Source organism: Trematomus bernacchii, unplaced genomic scaffold (genome assembly GCF_902827165.1).
Source record: "Trematomus bernacchii unplaced genomic scaffold, fTreBer1.1, whole genome shotgun sequence".
Lineage (NCBI taxonomy): Eukaryota > Metazoa > Chordata > Actinopteri > Perciformes > Nototheniidae > Trematomus > Trematomus bernacchii.
This window is the reverse complement of record NW_022987720.1, coordinates 10761147-10777962: the sequence shown is the minus strand read 5'-3', so window position 1 is coordinate 10777962 and position 16816 is coordinate 10761147. Positions and strand designations below refer to the sequence as shown.

At 40.9% G+C, this 16816-nt stretch overlaps 2 protein-coding genes across 2 annotated transcripts; both read left to right on the top strand.

The window, feature by feature from the left end:
• The first annotated feature begins 1015 nt into the window (after positions 1–1015).
• rnf25 (ring finger protein 25) lies at positions 1016–10088 on the top strand. Its single transcript, XM_034143700.1, has 10 exons — positions 1016–1283; positions 1528–1599; positions 1883–1979; positions 2614–2681; positions 2782–2851; positions 2963–3034; positions 3293–3439; positions 6513–6602; positions 6788–6925; positions 9376–10088. The coding sequence occupies exons 1-10, from the start codon at positions 1267–1269 to the stop codon at positions 10000–10002; spliced, it is 1398 nt and encodes a 465-aa protein (XP_033999591.1). The 5' UTR covers positions 1016–1266; the 3' UTR covers positions 10003–10088.
• A 1622-nt stretch (positions 10089–11710) lies between these two features.
• kat8 (K(lysine) acetyltransferase 8) lies at positions 11711–16816 on the top strand. Its single transcript, XM_034143699.1, has 11 exons — positions 11711–12114; positions 12609–12683; positions 12876–13054; positions 13140–13193; positions 13348–13512; positions 14400–14489; positions 14690–14830; positions 15095–15188; positions 15518–15668; positions 16235–16389; positions 16578–16816. Exons 1-11 carry the CDS (start codon positions 11796–11798, stop codon positions 16640–16642), a joined length of 1488 nt encoding a protein of 495 aa, XP_033999590.1. The 5' UTR covers positions 11711–11795; the 3' UTR covers positions 16643–16816.

The window sequence follows — 16816 nt, the reverse complement described above, 5'->3', positions numbered from 1 at the left end:
ATGTATGCAGCCTGGTTGGTATGATGTGTGAGAGTAATTCACGTGGATTTTATAGTTTTTTATATTTTGTTTCAAGCTCTCTTCTTTAGTAAAAACAAAACTAGTCCAAGGGGGAATGCTGCCAGGGGAAACTGATCCTTCTTTGGTTACTGGGACAGCTCGGTCGCTCCTCTCTCTGGAGCTGTGTGTCGTTGTCCGTGTGAACGCCACTCCGCAGTGCTAAGTGTTTGAGGGGCCTAAGATTATATTTCAAATTATTCACTTTTAATGAATATATTGCTTGTTTCGTTACTTGAGAAGCTTGTGGACATAGTGTAAGTTTGCTTCTACAAGTACAGTTTTAGGGACACAAAAGTTAGGGGGGCAGCTGGGGGGAATCTACAGTGTGGGATCAGCTGTCCCCCCTTGCCCCCCTGTAAATCCGCCCCTGAGAGAGACAGATGTGTATATGTGTAAATGAGTATTGCAGGTGTTATTAGTGGTGTATCCAACATCTATCATACAGTATGTTAAAGTGGTTAAAGAAAAGACTTACGTTTTGAGCACCTTAGTGCCAAATAACAATAATAAAGTATTCATATTTTTTATTAACAAAACAAAACAAAGTTGCGAAGTGTTTTACAAGACGAACATTTTAATGGTAGACAAACAATGAATGATGAAAACTATTCAAAAGATGTATTCCCACAAAATGGATCACTGTATGAATGTGTCATGGGTCAAAACCCAAAACACACATTCCAACATTTACTCAATGATGAAAAAACTAAAATGATAGGACTCGTATGTCATATAATATAATAAGTCATAATGTCATTTTTAAAGACATTATGACTCATTATAATTATTATCAGTATTGTTATTATTGTTATTTATATTGTGCAGTTCTTACTGTGCCCACTAGAGGGCAATGGAAATCAGCACATTTCCCTTCCATGGTCACTTGACATCAAGTCAGTCATAACAACATGCTGGTACTTCCGGTGAACGCATTCAAAATACAAGTTTTATAATCTAGGCCCCAGTATGATTTGTATTTATTTATTTATTTATAGAAGGACCATTCACCCTTTCCCTTCATAAATGGGAATGTTACGTTTAAATCAGACCTAAAATGATCCAGTAAATGTCTAGTTACGTGATTTATTTTAAACGGTAACTAGAGCTAACTATAATTCTTGCCGTGACACTTTTGTTTTGAAAGAACCGTGTGCTATATCAAGGTTTTAGCAGCTGCAGCTAGCTCAAACAGCGACAAACATCATCATGGCAGCCGAGTGCGAGTGAGTTAGTTTACAGCATGTATTTCCTCTTTTTACCATCAAACACATTTCATGACATTCAATATAATTGATATCCGGTTTATTTATTTAGTGACGGTTTAACATCAGAGGAAATGTAGCAGTTCTGCTGTGGCTATATGGTTAACTAGCAACCAGCTAACGCTAGCATAATGTGTCAACCTGTTCTAAAACAGGACAGAATGGCATCAATACAAGTCAAACATCATATTTCTCTTCTCCGCAGTGTTTTGTCTGAAATCGAGGTGCTGCAGTCCATCTATCTGGATGAACTGCTGGTCAACAGGAAAGAAGAAGGGTGAGACAAAAATGAGCTAAAATGACATCATGTTGCTTCATAAGCTTACTGTAATCAAGTACAGATTTTGAAGTACTTATACATGAGTATTCCCATCTTATGAAACGTTATACTACAATACTGCACAACTTTAGTTTCTAGTTACATTAAAATGCACATTATTACATCATATCAAGTGTATCGTCCTTAATTGAGCCATTCTGCATAATGATTGCTGCCTTTTTGGCTTCAGAGTTTATCTGTGTTTAGAGAGTGTTGTTGAAGCTGCAGCTGTGTCCTGCAGGTGCTGGGAGGTGAGCCTGGTCCTGTACCCGTCCACAGCTGAGGACTCTGTCTCACAGTTTGTCCGCCTCACCCTGACTCTGACCCTGGATCAGCAGGTACATAATTTATGATCTTATCCTGTTACTGGACTGTGTTTACAGTATGTCAGTCTCTGTGTTGTGATGAGGTTTATTGATACAACACTGCTCACATTTCTCTCCACGGCTCACATTAATAAGGTGTCTGCTATGTACCTGTAAGGATACAATCAACTGAAAACACCACAGTCCTGCGTTCCAAAACATACCAGTATACTATTTAGTTGCCACACTGACAAATAAAATATAAAATAATAGTGACAAATATCAGATTTTTTATTCTGATTCTGATATGCATGCAATTCGGACATAGTGCTTAGTCCTAACATTGCACCTTGAACTTTGAGCTTTTTCATATGGGACCTGATGCTGTGTAGGACATCCAGGTATTTTTGGCATACTACATTTGACATACTATTTTTTGGGAAATACTACATTTTTTTAGTTGTATGTATTGGAACTCAGGGTGTAGTCCCGTTTGTATGCATACTGCCTGCAACCGTACATACTTTTTAGGGCAGTAGCAGTATATACTAATAGAAAAAGTATGCAATATGGAATGCTGCCATAGTGCTATAACACCACCTGTAAAGCTCAACACACTGATGGACATAATTCCATTTTGACTCTCTTCCCTGTTTTGTGTGCTTAGTATCCCTCGTCTTCTCCAGCAATCTCCATTCGTAACCCTCGGGGGCTTTCTGATGACAAGATCAGTAGGTAATAAAGTGTGATTGAACTCTTTTATCACTACTTTCTGCTCGGAAATGTTTCTTTTGGAGTGTAAAACTCTGTAATCATGTGCCACCTTTTCTTTTAGTGTCCAAAAGTGTCTTCAGTTGGAGGCTCAGTCCTGTCTGGGTTCACCCGTGCTGTATCAGCTCATTGAGGTCACTATATATAGTGCTTTTTATTTAATTCATACATAATGGTAATAGTGAGAAGTACTGCTGCTTGAAGTCAAGTTTCTAACTTTTCTCCTTTTTTTTTTTCTCCTATAGAAAGCTAAAGAAATCCTGACTGAAAGCAATATTCCTCATGGAAACTGTGTCATTTGCCTCTATGGCTTTAAGGTACATCATCATCATCAACAACAACATCAATCCCTATAACATTTTGTCTATCACTATAATTCATTTTAGTTAATAGAATATGGATGTATTTCCTTCTTTTGTTTTATTTAAATAAATAAAAAGAATTCCAATTAGAAATGTTGAAAAGGAAAGTATATTTCTTAAGGAACTTCTTGTCAGCAGATATTTCCAGAAATGTTCCTAAAATCTGCCTCTGCAAACCCATTTAATTTGTCTCTGTGCACTGGATGTCTCCAGGAGGGAGAGACGTTCTCCAAGACGAGCTGCTACCACTACTTCCACTCCCACTGCCTCGGCCGCTACGCCAGCCACGCAGAGAGGGAGCTCCAGCAGAGGGAGCGCGAGTTAGAGGAGGACAAGACCCGAGACCACACCCAGCGTCAGGTGAGAGGAGCTCCGGCCAAACAAACCTTTTTGTGTCTCTCTTTTCATTTTCATTTCATTTCATCGTTTATTTGAACCGGGACTGCACATTAATGAACATTTTAAACAAAAAAATGCTTTGAAATGTAAATGAGCCGGATTTGAGCTTTGAGCTAGTTTCCCTCCGTAGTCCCGTCACATACAACATTTATGAACATAACATTTATATACATAGCAAACAGAAATACATGATATGCAGAAAGAGCATGAGCAGCATACAAGCATTTACCACAAGGCAGTGCAATGTAGCAGCTACGTCATATAAAGTGCAGGAGGAGATAAAAGAGCTACATAAAGTGCAAGAGGAGATGCCCCTGTGTTAAAGTGCATCTCGCGGTGATTACACGTCTGTTTGTTTCTCAACCATTCTTTGAGTTGACCTTTGAAGCTATTGAGGGTGGGACAATCCCGTATCTCAGTTGGGAGGCTATTCCACAATGTGCTGCCTTTAATGGAGAGGACATTTTGACAGAAAGTGGTCCGTCTACGGTGGACTACAGTCTCCTCTGGTTTCTGACCTAGTGCAGCGTCCAGTGTGTTTTTTGTGGATGAATTCCCCTAAGGGAGGGGGGGCCAGTCCATGTAAACATTTATAAATAAAACACATACTTTTAAAAGACTTACAATTGTCAAAACTCAAGAAATTGTGTTTTTCAAGGATGGTACAGTGGTGGTATGAATAAGGCTTTCTGTCAAATACCTTGATAGCTCTCTTGTACAGCTGTTCTATTGGTTTCAGGTGTGTGGCACAAGCAAACGACCAGTTTGTAAAACAGTATTCAATGTGGGATAGAATCATAGAGTGGAGGTATGACTTTGCAGCATTGACAGTTAAGAAAGGTCTAATTTGTTTTAAATGTTGCAAGTTGAATTTAACGGTATTGGATACTTTCTTGATATGTTTCTTAAAAGTCAAGTTCGAGTCCAGTATGACTCCAAGATACTTGAAGTGGGGGACTAGTTCTAATTCTGTTGCATTTAACTGTAAGCAAATGTTGTTCAGCCAGTGTTGAACCTTGTCCAATGCATTTGAGAGACAGGATGTGATTATTTCAGTATTTTTCCCGTGTACAAAGATGACCGCATCATCGGCATACATTTGCACATTCAACTCAGGACATACATTAGGCAAGTCATTAATGTACAGAGAAAACAGTAATGGTCCAAGAATGGAACCATGTGGAACCCCAACAGGGTTCACAAGGTAGGGGGATTTGGTACCGTTGACCAAAACACACTCTTTTCTGTTTGATAAGTAAGATTTAACCCACTGTATTGAATCTGCCGAAAAATTGAAATACGTCAGCTTTGTAAGGAGCACTTGGTGGTCAACAGTGTCAAAAGCCTTCCTGAGATCAAGGAAGACTGCACCTACATATGGGCTCGTGTCCAACATACATTTAACCTTTTCCACAAAGACACAGTTAGCTGTCTCAGTGGAGTGGTGAGCACGAAAACCAAACTGCATAGGGTGGAGTGGAGCGAAACCTTTATCTAAATGTTTGGTGATTAGTTTTGACACCCATTTCTCAGCTACCTTAGAGACACAGGGGAGGATGCTGATTGGTCTGTAATTGGACACCATTGCCTTATCTCCAGATTTAAAGATCGGTGTCACCGTGGCCACCTTCCAGGATGATGGAACCTCCCTCGTGCTAATAGATTGATTTACTAGCATAGTAATTGGTTTTATTAGACTGTCAATATTTGTCTTTATAAAGTTGGTGTCTAAATCATCTGCATCTGTAGCCTTAGAACCCTAAGATGATATGTTTTACCTCCACCTCTGTGATTTCCTCCAGGTCAAAAACTGGATGTGTATCCACAGTCGGGCTAGGTGAGACCTCAGATGGCGGGAAGAGCTTTGTGATGTTCAGAGCACTATTTATGAAATACTCATTTAGAGAGCTGGCCAACACTGCAGGGTCTTTTATCAGGGCATCATTGATTTTTAATTCTAGAGCATTATTTTCCTGTTTCTTATGTTTACCTAGGATTTGCCAAACGTTTTTACTGTTACCTTTCTCACCTTCAATTATATTGATGAAAAAGTTAGCTTTGGCCTGTCTTATTGTTTGAGTTACCTTGTTACGAGCATGAGTACATTTCTGTCTGTCAGTGGATAGTCCGGATTTTAAGCTGTGCTTTAATAGTTGGTCTCTAGATTTAATCAAATTCCTGCATTGTAGATTCAACCAGGGAAGATGATGTTCCTTCCTGTCCCTAACTGTCCCTCTCCTTGAGATATAAACAGATTACTGTTTTCACCAATGTCTTCAGAGGACAGAGTGTCCCCCCAATTACCGGTAATCATTTTCACTGCCTCCATAAAACGTTGTTGCAGGTTTTTGGGGATGAAGCGTGAACCCAAGGCAGGGGTTTTAGGTGTGGCCATGAACCTTTTTTTTGTGAGTTTCCTGGCAAAAAGAACAGGATTATGGTCAGAAAGACCAGTCAGGAAGTTGTAGGTTTTAACTATTCTGTCAGCTTTGTTTGTAAATAATAAATCTATCATAGTCTTGGAGGTTTTGGTTATTCTAGTCGGTTGATCCATTAGTTGTATTAAGTTGTGTTTATCCGTGATCCGTTTTAAGCTCTTTCTATTTTGTTTGTCATTCCAGTTGATAAAGTCTCCTACAATAATTAGCTCTTTGTTGGAGTCACAGGAATTCAGCAGGAGTTTTACCTGGTCATAGAAATCCACCTTAGCGGTGGGTTGTCTATACAGGCAAATCATGGTGAGGGACATTTCCTCAGATAGTGTGATTTCCACACCAACACAATCAAACTCAATATTAGCTGGGAGTGCAATCTCCCTGCAAGTAAAGGTATTCCTCACATAAAGCAACACACCCCCTCCTTTTCCCTTCAGTCTGTCCTTCCTAAACACATTATATCCTGACATAGATACAAGAGTGGATGGTGACGACTGTTTTAGCCAAGATTCAGATATTCCCAAACAGTCAATATTGGACTCAAGGAGGAGATGTTCTAGTTGTTTATAAGTGATTTCATTTTCTGACTCCCCTCACAGGAGCTGACTGTGGTGTGTCCGGTGTGTAGAGAGCCGCTGTCGTATGACGTGGACCAGCTTCTGTCCTCGCCTGCACCCCAGCTGCCCGAGGTAACATAGTGCACCTTATGTACTTGTATCGATGGGAATATTTATTATTTTATGTTGCATCATTGTTTAATTCAATAAATAGTTCATTATTGCGGCTCATAGCTTAATTTCACAATCTCACCACTTTGGAAGTCGTTTCCAAAGTCAGTAATAACCATTGAAAGTCTTTTGTTTTTCTCACTCAGCTGGACGAAGTGGTGATTGGTTCAAAATTTCAGCAGAAGTGGTGCAAGCTGCAGAAGCTTCTGGAGAGGCAGCGGTCTAAAGGGGGGATCATTGATCCGGAGGTGGAATCAAATCGATTTCTCATCCATACCAACGAGGTGAGAATGAATCCGAAATGATATGGCCACACATTTAGACCGGCTGCAGCTCATAAATCACGTCACATTAAAATGTTCCATGATTCCTTCTCTTAATTGCATCTGACGTATTTGGATTTCTGGGTTCAGATACAGGTTGCAGTGTTCTGCTCTTATATATCACACACGTTTAGAATGTATTGTTTTCCTCAGTAACCATTTCTAGAAAATACAAAATATTGTGTTTCAAAAAAATATTGTAATTGTGTGATTTCATCATACATACTTTTTAAGGGGAAACGTATTTCTGTGACATAATTTCAAGTTAATGGTCCCATGTCATGCTTTTCCGGTTATTACCCGTCCCCTTGTGTGTTATGAAGGTTTTTCTGCATGTAAACGGTCTGCAGAGTCACAAACCCTCAAAGTACACCCTGTAGCGAGTAAAACTCTAACACAGAAAAGACCTGTCTATGCTGCCCCAGAACGCCTCGTTGGAGATTTCTCTTTTTCCATTGTTTACTTCTTGGGTATAGTGACGTATTTCGGGTATAGTGACGTAACGTAACGTCCGCGGAGCCGTTTGGACCAATCCGTGGACTTCATCACACACACACACACTCGGCGGGACGTTGCGAGGCTCGCTGCTGCGAGGAGCGGGACACTGTGAGCTGGCTCACTGGTGTGGGGTCGGCGAGACAGCGAGACACCGCGGAACTCAGCCTGGGCACACACACAAACTCCCAGCCAGGCTGCGGGTGTGTGTAAGGATGGGTACCGAGCCCCGGTATTTTACGGTCCCCGGGGCTGAGTTATTAAAGACCGTGGTACCGTTAAGCTCCGACGTTATCGGTCTTTTTATCGGTACTGGAGACATCTAAAAAATATGTCATATGTATTATTGCTACACAAACATTATATTGCAGCTTTAGTGTCGCCAACTCCGTTTGTAATACGCAAAAAGACTGCAAAATGCGTCTATGATTATTTTTAGTATTTTCGATCTTTCCAATCCAGACAAGAGATCTCTCTCCCCCGTCTGTGTGCGAGGGGGCGGGGCAGTTTACACACTCAGCTGCTACATGCAGCAACACACACACACGGAGGAGATGGCTGAGAGAACGCGCTCCGAGGTGTGGTTAAACTTTACCCGTCTCGATGTGGACAATGCTCGTTACCAAAAGTGCAATAAGAGTTTAGCATGTAAGGGCAGTAACACGAGCAATTTGTCGAAACATTTAGCAAAAGTGCACCACAGTCAAACGGAGAAATGCACCGTTTTCGACTGTCTTTCTAGTAGCTCTGTAGCCCCATCCACGAGTAACGTTTCCACGTCAGGTATGTTATACGATACGATACGATATTACTTTATTTGTCAGATCAAGTCTGAAAATTGCGTCCATGTCCAACATCAACAGACAAATATCCAGACACAAATACATGAAACACAAACAACAAACATTTAACATAACAGCACAATCAGTGAGAGAAAACATGCTCAAAGATTATGTATGCTAGCAGCAACACACAGAGTTAACACAATTATACAAACATGGGTTAATGATTAGAGGTAACTGAGTTATTTATTTTGTTAAAGTTTCAGCTATTCTGTTTACAATTCTGTCATCAGATTATTTAATACGATTTGTTAAAACATTGTTGTTTCTTTTGATGTGAAATATTATTTATTTAATTTAAATAAAAAGCAATGATAGTTTTGTTCACAATTTGTTTAGTTAGTTTACCTTATTTTTTTCTCCAAATGAACCGATAAAAGTACCGTTAAAAGACCTGATCGATAAGCGGTATCGATAAAAGTAGTAGTACCGTTAAAACCTTAACGATACCCATCCCTAGGTGTGTGTGTGTGTGTGCCCAGGCTGAGTTCCGCGGTGTCTCGCTGTCTCGCAGACGGCCAATGGGCTCACAGGGAGGGGGGGGGCAGATTCAGAATACCTTTATTAGTCCCACAGAGGGGAAATTTGCAACAAGCAGGAGCTCCAACAAGCCGTTTAGGACAGAGAGTGAATACACATACTGTATGAGAAACCAATGTGAGTTTGGAAAATTGCACAATGTAAATCTATTTTATTATACCTCAACAATGGAATTATGATCAGTAGAAATGGCCATGACATGGGACCTTTTTAAGTGACTTTATTTAGTTCAAATATAATATATTATTTGAGGACATCTTGCCCAGTGTATATTTGAGTTTTATGCCTAAAAAAATACATTTTGAGCTGCTGTCTAAACATAGAAACTTCAGGCTACTATCATTAGGGGAACACTGATAATTTAAGAAATGTTCTGTTTGATGTTTTTTTAGAGTCAGATACGAATATATCAGTTAACTCTTTGTAAAAAAACTAAATAAAGACTAAAAAGTGAAAAAAACCTTTGCACAGCACTGCTCCCATATGCATCATTTTATACAAAAAGATTAACATGACGCCTGTAAACTCCCACAGGCTCCACCTGCTGCTGAAAACGAAAACCTCGACCCAGACGCCTCCCCCGCCCCCCCGGCACCCTCTGCTTCTAAGGTTCCCTCGTATGAAACTGGTTTCAGAGTGGACCACTCTGTTCCTGGACTCTCCCAATGCAGGGGCGCTCAGGCTCCGAGGCGGGGGCCGAGGAGAGGAGGCCGGTTCCGACCGCAACATCACCGGAGAGCGGCCCCCGTCACGGAGCACCTGCACAAACTGTCTCTGTCCTCCCACGAGGGGCCGATTAAAGCTCAGGGTAACCAACAAATGCAAGAGAATGCAGAATTCTGTCAGTCTAAGACAGGCAGGGTGGTCCCGGCAGAGACCCCGATGTCTGGGGAGGGTCCCCCACTGTACCAGGCAGCCTTGGACACTGAATGCCCAAAAGAAGCTGCAGGCGGGCGGGGTCACCGTGGAAGGAGAAGGGCTCCTCACTGGGGGGACTCGGACCCAACCACCGGGCGCTACCAGTGGGACGGGCGGGCTTCAAGAAGCAGGGGAGGGCCCAACAACCTGTACGACAGAGGTGGGGGGCCCCGCCGGGGTCACGTCAGGGGCTTCCAGCACAATGTGGTGGAGAGAGAGAGGGCGAGGGAGGAGGTTCTATGACAAAGGGCAACAGGAGGGCCAGTGAACAAATGTGCGTGTGCCTCCATTTTCAGTCTGCGTAAATTAAAGCCCTGCACCAGAAACGACTTTCAGCTTAGTTTCCTTTCCTCCCGTACATTGCCGTTAACCCGCTCTATGGTTTGTACTGACATGCACACTAATATCAGATACAGATGGTTGTTGCTTTTTGATGATGAAAACACTTACTGCAGTACTGTCACCTGAGTACATTTTTAAATGCAGGAATAAAATGTGTGTTTATACACGGATTGGGCTAGAAATACCCCCATGAAGAATGGGTTTCTTGTTTTAAAGGGACTATTTTCCCCAAAAAAACTAAGTGACAAAACTACAAACATGAGGATTTCATAGAATACAAGATGAATTTCTGCAGATTAAATTGTCAAACAGTATACAGTTAAAAAACATACAACTGTTCAATGCAATGCATGTTGTAATATTAATCGAGAAACACAAAAAATATCATTAAAGCACTGACGGGGCACATTTTGCTGCATAACTAATACTTTAACTTTTAAGTACGTTAACTACATATCACTGGGCAATAGGCTAAATACTTTTCTGTAATTGAACTGCTTACATACAGTTACTGTTAAATACTGAATGGAATACTTTCACTTGTACTGGTGTATTTTAACACTGTGAGATTAGTGTTTTCACTTAACCCTTCTCTTGCGTTTCGGGTCAAAAGTGACCGAGTGACTTTGTTTTTGATCATAAATATTGTGTTTTTCATCCAATTGCCTCAAGACCTTATGTTATCCTCCACACTAGGCCTCTGAACATATACAATTGACGATCACCACTTGCATTGATTTTTTTGTGATTTATTCAACAGTGAAACACCCATGATGTTTTTGGTCAGAATTGACCGCCTTAGGAAATGAATGGGTATGAGTGTATTATGTTCATCCTGCAGGTGGAAAATATCTCCACACACACACACACAGAGAGAGAGAGAGGCTCTGGACAAATGTTTTGAACCAGATGAAGAGGAGATTGAACCAGACATAGAGGACGATGTCTCAGAAATGGAAGACAACAGCGATCCAGACTATGAACCTGACCAACAGTCAACAGACCAGGAAGAGGCCCCTGAGGGAGAGGAGCCCTGAATATTTATTTTTCTCTAAATGTTCATTGAGGAAAACAGTATCAGTGTCTTATTTTATATTCATCACAGTGAATGCAGTGAATGCTGAACTTGATGGGCTCACCGGTGGGTCCGGACCATATACTGTAGTTGAAAGTACACAATGAAACACTAACTTGCTTGTATCAAATCAATACATCACTTACTGCAAAATTATAACATGAAATTCACCCCTGGTGTCATTCTGTCTGTCACCCCTTGATTCCACTTGCTTTGACTGTTCAAATGAGATGTCAACCATCAAAATTGGATAAGGGGTTCCAGAGATATCACTGTGCAAAACACACCGGTCAATTTTGACCGAAAATAGTATGGGAAGGGGGGTATGACCTTTATATATACAGTCTATGGGTATGACCCATAGACTGTATATATAAAGGTATGACCTAATGCAAGAGAAGGGTTAATTAAAGAGGTTCAATATATCTTTAAACAACATGGCGCTGCTAAGACTCATGGGAGATGTAGTTGTTTGGGAGAGGCGGAAACTGAACTACGTAATGATGAAGCTCCCACCGACGCCATCTTGGCAGTTGTTTTTTTTGTTGTAGACCAGCCCCTGAGAATACTCTGCGCAGGATCGCAGAGGCGTGTTGTTGTTTTCAAAACTGCTAAGGTTATGACTGGCGGGACCGACTTTATCAAAAGCTACACGAATCACACGGACTCGGAGCCTGTAATGGATGTAGACATGGATTCCAGTCATATGGAGAGTGAGCGGGGTGAAATGGACAGTGGTATCCCGGCTGCGTGCTCTTCAAACGGCAGTGGCGGGGAGGAGGATGAGGCGGAGGCCATTGGCCGTCTGAGAGAAGCCGGGGGATCGAGTATTCACTACACCCCGGAAGGTGGTGGGGTGTTCTGCTGCGGCAGGGAGCAGGAGGTGTCGGTCGAGATTGGAGAAACGTATTTATGTCAACGAGCCGACAAGACATGGCGTGAGTGATGTCTCTGTTTCAGTAAGCGGGTTAACGTTAGAAGCGTGCACTCTGCTTGTGTTTTAGGCCAAATTCACACCAAATTAAATTGAAATGTTGCGCAAAGTCTTATTGATTTTCGTGACAGTCAGACGTTACTGTGATATTTTTAATTTACAGCAGAGCAGCGGGGCTTTCTGGAACATTCGGCATGGGTTATAAAACCATAACAGTGCAAACAGCAGGCGTGCTAATACAATTGTATTTCTAATGGATTAAATAGAATAACGTTTCAGTTTGAGTGATTATGAGATTGCCGAATTGTATTATAGACCAACACATAACATGTCACTTTTTATCATTTGAGATAACAATAACCGGGTATGCCAAAAAGCAAAAAAACGAGTCAAGTTGCAGAAAAATGAATGGAGTTTGGCGAGTCGTGACATTCAGCAGTTGCAAAGCTTATTATTTGTACCTGACACCAGTATCATTGGATCTTTCTCACTTTCCAGATACAGCAGAGGTTATTCAGTCCCGACTGAATGAACAGGAGGGAAGGGAGGAGTTCTATGTCCACTATGTAGGATGTAAGTACATGAACAAATGATAATCATGAATGCAATGCACATTTAACACCTTAACATCTACATCATCAACGTTTATTTGCTAATGCTCCATTGTCATTTTGCTTTCTTTGTATACCCTTTTTTTATTTGACCATACCCACTTTCTCCCACTACTCTGACAATGACCATGATGATCTTTTCTTTGGCATGCAGTCAACAGACGGCTAGATGAATGGGTGCTAAAGGGCCGTCTGGCACTCACCAAGCAGGTGAAGGATGCAGTGAGGAAGAGCACAGAGATCGGAGCCGTTGGGGATTTGGGTGAACAGCCTGAAAGGAAAATCACTCGCAACCAGAAGCGCAAGCATGATGAGATCAACCATGTACAGAAGGTACGGGTGTTTTCCGTTATGTCTGTTATATTTCATGCCGTTTTTCTAAATGGTAGATATTTATCTAATAGTGATTTCTTTGCAGACGTACGCTGAGATGGACCCAACAACAGCTGCGCTTGAGAAGGAGCATGAGGCGGTAAGTTTCTGTTATTAAAGACTAGAAATACAGTAAGCAAATAACCTTGGTCTGCTTCTCTACATTATTTACATCATTTGGCTTGTGTATTTATTGTTGTTTGTGATTTAAGTTATTGTTCCTCACTGTACTCAATGGCATGTCTCTCCCTCAGATCACCAAAGTGAAATATGTGGATAAGATCCAGATAGGAAACTTTGAGATTGACGCCTGGTACTTTTCGCCGTTTCCAGAGGACTACGGCAAGCAGCCCAAGCTGTGGATCTGCGAGTACTGCCTTAAATACATGAAGTTCGAGAAGACCTTCAGACATCACCTTGTAAGTGCAGCTTACCCCTCGCTTTATGATGCTGGGAATGGTTGATTTTTTGCAAGCAAAAGCCCCTATCTTTGAAATAGTCAGGAACATTGTACGTGCCAATGTATCTGTAGCTCCAATTTCCTCTATCCTATTTTTTTTAAGTCTTAAAGGTGGGGTAGGTAAGTTTGAGAAACCGGCTCGAGATACACTTTTTGTTATATTCCATGGCCCGGCTAAAATAACTGGATGGCCTACCTGTCTTAAAGGTGGGGTAGGTAATTTTGGAGAAACCAGCTCGAGTGCGCTAGAATTTGAAAATACACAGCCGGAAGAAATCTGCTACTTCCTTACAGAGCCCCTCCTCCAACACACACGAACGTGCACATGACCAATGAGGGCACGAGATAAGTTTGTGCACAGATGGAAGGCTGACAGGCAGGTAGGCCATCCAGTTATTTTAGCCGGGCCGGCTAAAATGATTGGTCGTGCTTTTTACAGTATTACGGCTTCCACGGATGACAGTTTTTTATGGATTTTTTTTGTCAAAGCACTTAAGATATTCATTGCTATCGGGATGTTAAGAGCATTCCATGGAATATAACAAAAAGTGTATCTCGAGCCGGTTTCTCAAACTTACCTACGCCACCTTTAAGGATAGAGATATAACTTGTGAAATAAAATTTATTTTTCTTCTAAATTAACAGTCATAGTAAATGTGCTGCAGAATGTCTTGAATTTTAACTCAAACTGAAAAAAAATGGAAAAGGTGCTTTTCTTTGTGACACACATTTTCCCACCTGTGAAAGCAACATTTGATAATGTTTTGTACCAAGGTTAAAAAATAGCAGTGATTAAGTGACGACCTGACTGCAAGAGGTTTGAACTTTATGACTTTGTCTCCTCAGTCCCATTGTCAGTGGAAGCAGCCTTCAGGCAAAGAAATCTACAGAAGAAGCAACATATCGGTGTATGAAGTGGATGGGCGGGACCACAAGGTGAGTCCACCTGGAGGCTTTAGCAACACCTGAATATGAATTACTACTTAATGCTTAATAATGGTCTCTGTGTCAATTCTGTGTTTCTAGTGGAATAAAACTAGACAGATATTTATTTTAGGAATCAGTTAATTCTGAAATACTTTTTTTTGTGATGGTGTTGATCATCGTTGTGATTCATTGTTGGTCTCTGTTTGCAGATCTACTGTCAAAATCTTTGTCTTCTAGCAAAACTATTCCTCGACCACAAGACGCTTTATTTTGACGTAGAGCCCTTCATCTTCTACATTCTCACTGAAGTCAACAAACAGGGAGCGCACATCGTCGGCTACTTCTCCAAAGTATGTTTTTTTTTTTAACTGGTGTCCGATCTCGCTTGTATGCACCATGTGGAGTTTTATTTCTTAGCCACAGTTGTGTTTAAACTTTATATACCATGTTTCTTAATAATAGGCAATGTATGTATCTCTGTGGCAGTGTTGCATGCATTTTCTCTACAAAACATTTTAAAAGTGTGTAAATCTCAATGTTTGACTCTAACAATAGTGGTGGGGAGCATCTCATACTGAAATAATTAACAACTGTTTGCCTTTTTGTCTTTCCAGGAGAAAGAGTCTCCAGATGGGAATAATGTGGCGTGTATTCTCACACTGCCGCCGTACCAACGCAGAGGCTACGGGAAGTTCCTCATAGCCTTCAGTAAGTGAGAGACCATGACTGCAGCAAATATGTTTTTGAACAGCTCATGATGGAACATATTATTAAAAAAATGCAGTTAATTAGGTATTTTCATTATAGATTAGCCTATACACTCCCTACAATTTTATATATATATATATATATATATATATATATGTAGTTTACCTTCAATTTAATATTTTCTTTGTTAATGATCACAGCCAAAAACAAAAACCAGCGTTATTTCAGCGTGATGTTTATCTTTTATTTTATTTCATTCAAAAATGTGGAAACTGTCACAAAACCAAATTTCTTGTCTTAACACTGAGTTTGTGCTGCTGTGTGTGCAGGTTATGAGCTGTCTAAGCTGGAGAGTGCAGTGGGTTCTCCAGAGAAGCCTCTGTCTGACCTGGGGAAGCTGAGCTACAGAAGTTACTGGTCCTGGGTCCTGCTGGAGATTCTGAGGGACTTCAGAGGAACGCTGTCCATCAAGGACCTCAGGTAGAGAGTCATATCCGTTTTTCACAAGTAGAATATTGAACAGATTCATGAAACAACTGCAGCACTGACTACGTTTTTTGCCCTGTTTCTGTCAGTCTGTTCACATTTTATTTTCCATTAACCAGTCTTTAAACACTGCCAGAGTATTATGGTGTTCCAGTTAGTGTTTACTTCCTGTCTGTCTCCTGCTGATTTTTCTGTTGTCCAGCTCTTTCTCTCATTTAACATGTATTGCTTTTTCTTCAAAAAAAAAGTTCTTTATTGGGGACAGATCAAGCATGTATTCAAAGTTTTGTGCTTTCAAAAAATCGGAATATTCACGAGATATTCCAAAATTCATTGATAGGTTTGGACATAGTCCTACGATTAGAGTGTTATTAACAGTGGTCTGCTGTACAGCAAGGGCATACTGTTCAATGTCAAAATAAGCCAATGGCAATCAACCTTTCAACTAAGCCGTGTAATACTGTACGATAACAAGATCCATTACCATCGGACACCAAGCCATTTTTCTTATCTGATTTTGATGCTCATATCAGACCCTCCTCCCTCTCCTTGTCCCTCAGCCAGATGACCAGCATCACGCAGAGTGACATCATCAGCACACTGCAGTCGCTCAATATGGTGAAATACTGGAAAGGTCAGCACGTTATCTGTGTGACGCCCAAACTGGTAGAGGAGCACCTGAAGAGCGCCCAGTACAAAAAACCACCAATCACAGGTAGGTCCAGACATTTCATATTAGGCATTGCAATTCTTTTATTCCCTTAATTCGACCTTCATTCTGACTGAAACAATAATACCAACATTTTTAGTTTTTTAGGGTTTAAAACCAGAAAAAGATGGATGGTTTCTTCCTAGCTTTGTGTCTTATGAAAATGTTTCTCTTTTGTGTTGTCTCTTCCACAGTTGACACTATGTGTTTGAAGTGGGCGCCCCCAAAAAATAAACAAGTCAAGCTGTCCAAGAAGTGAGAAGCCGAGCCAGTGATGTCCGTCATATCGATCTGTTTTTATATCATCCGCCAGCCAAGTTCACGCTTTTCTCCTTAAATAGCAAAATAACCTGCTGTTATGAACACCCTTGTATATAGTCATTGCTAGCATCTGTCAGTATTTTCTTAAAATATGTATAAAAAATGACAAGTC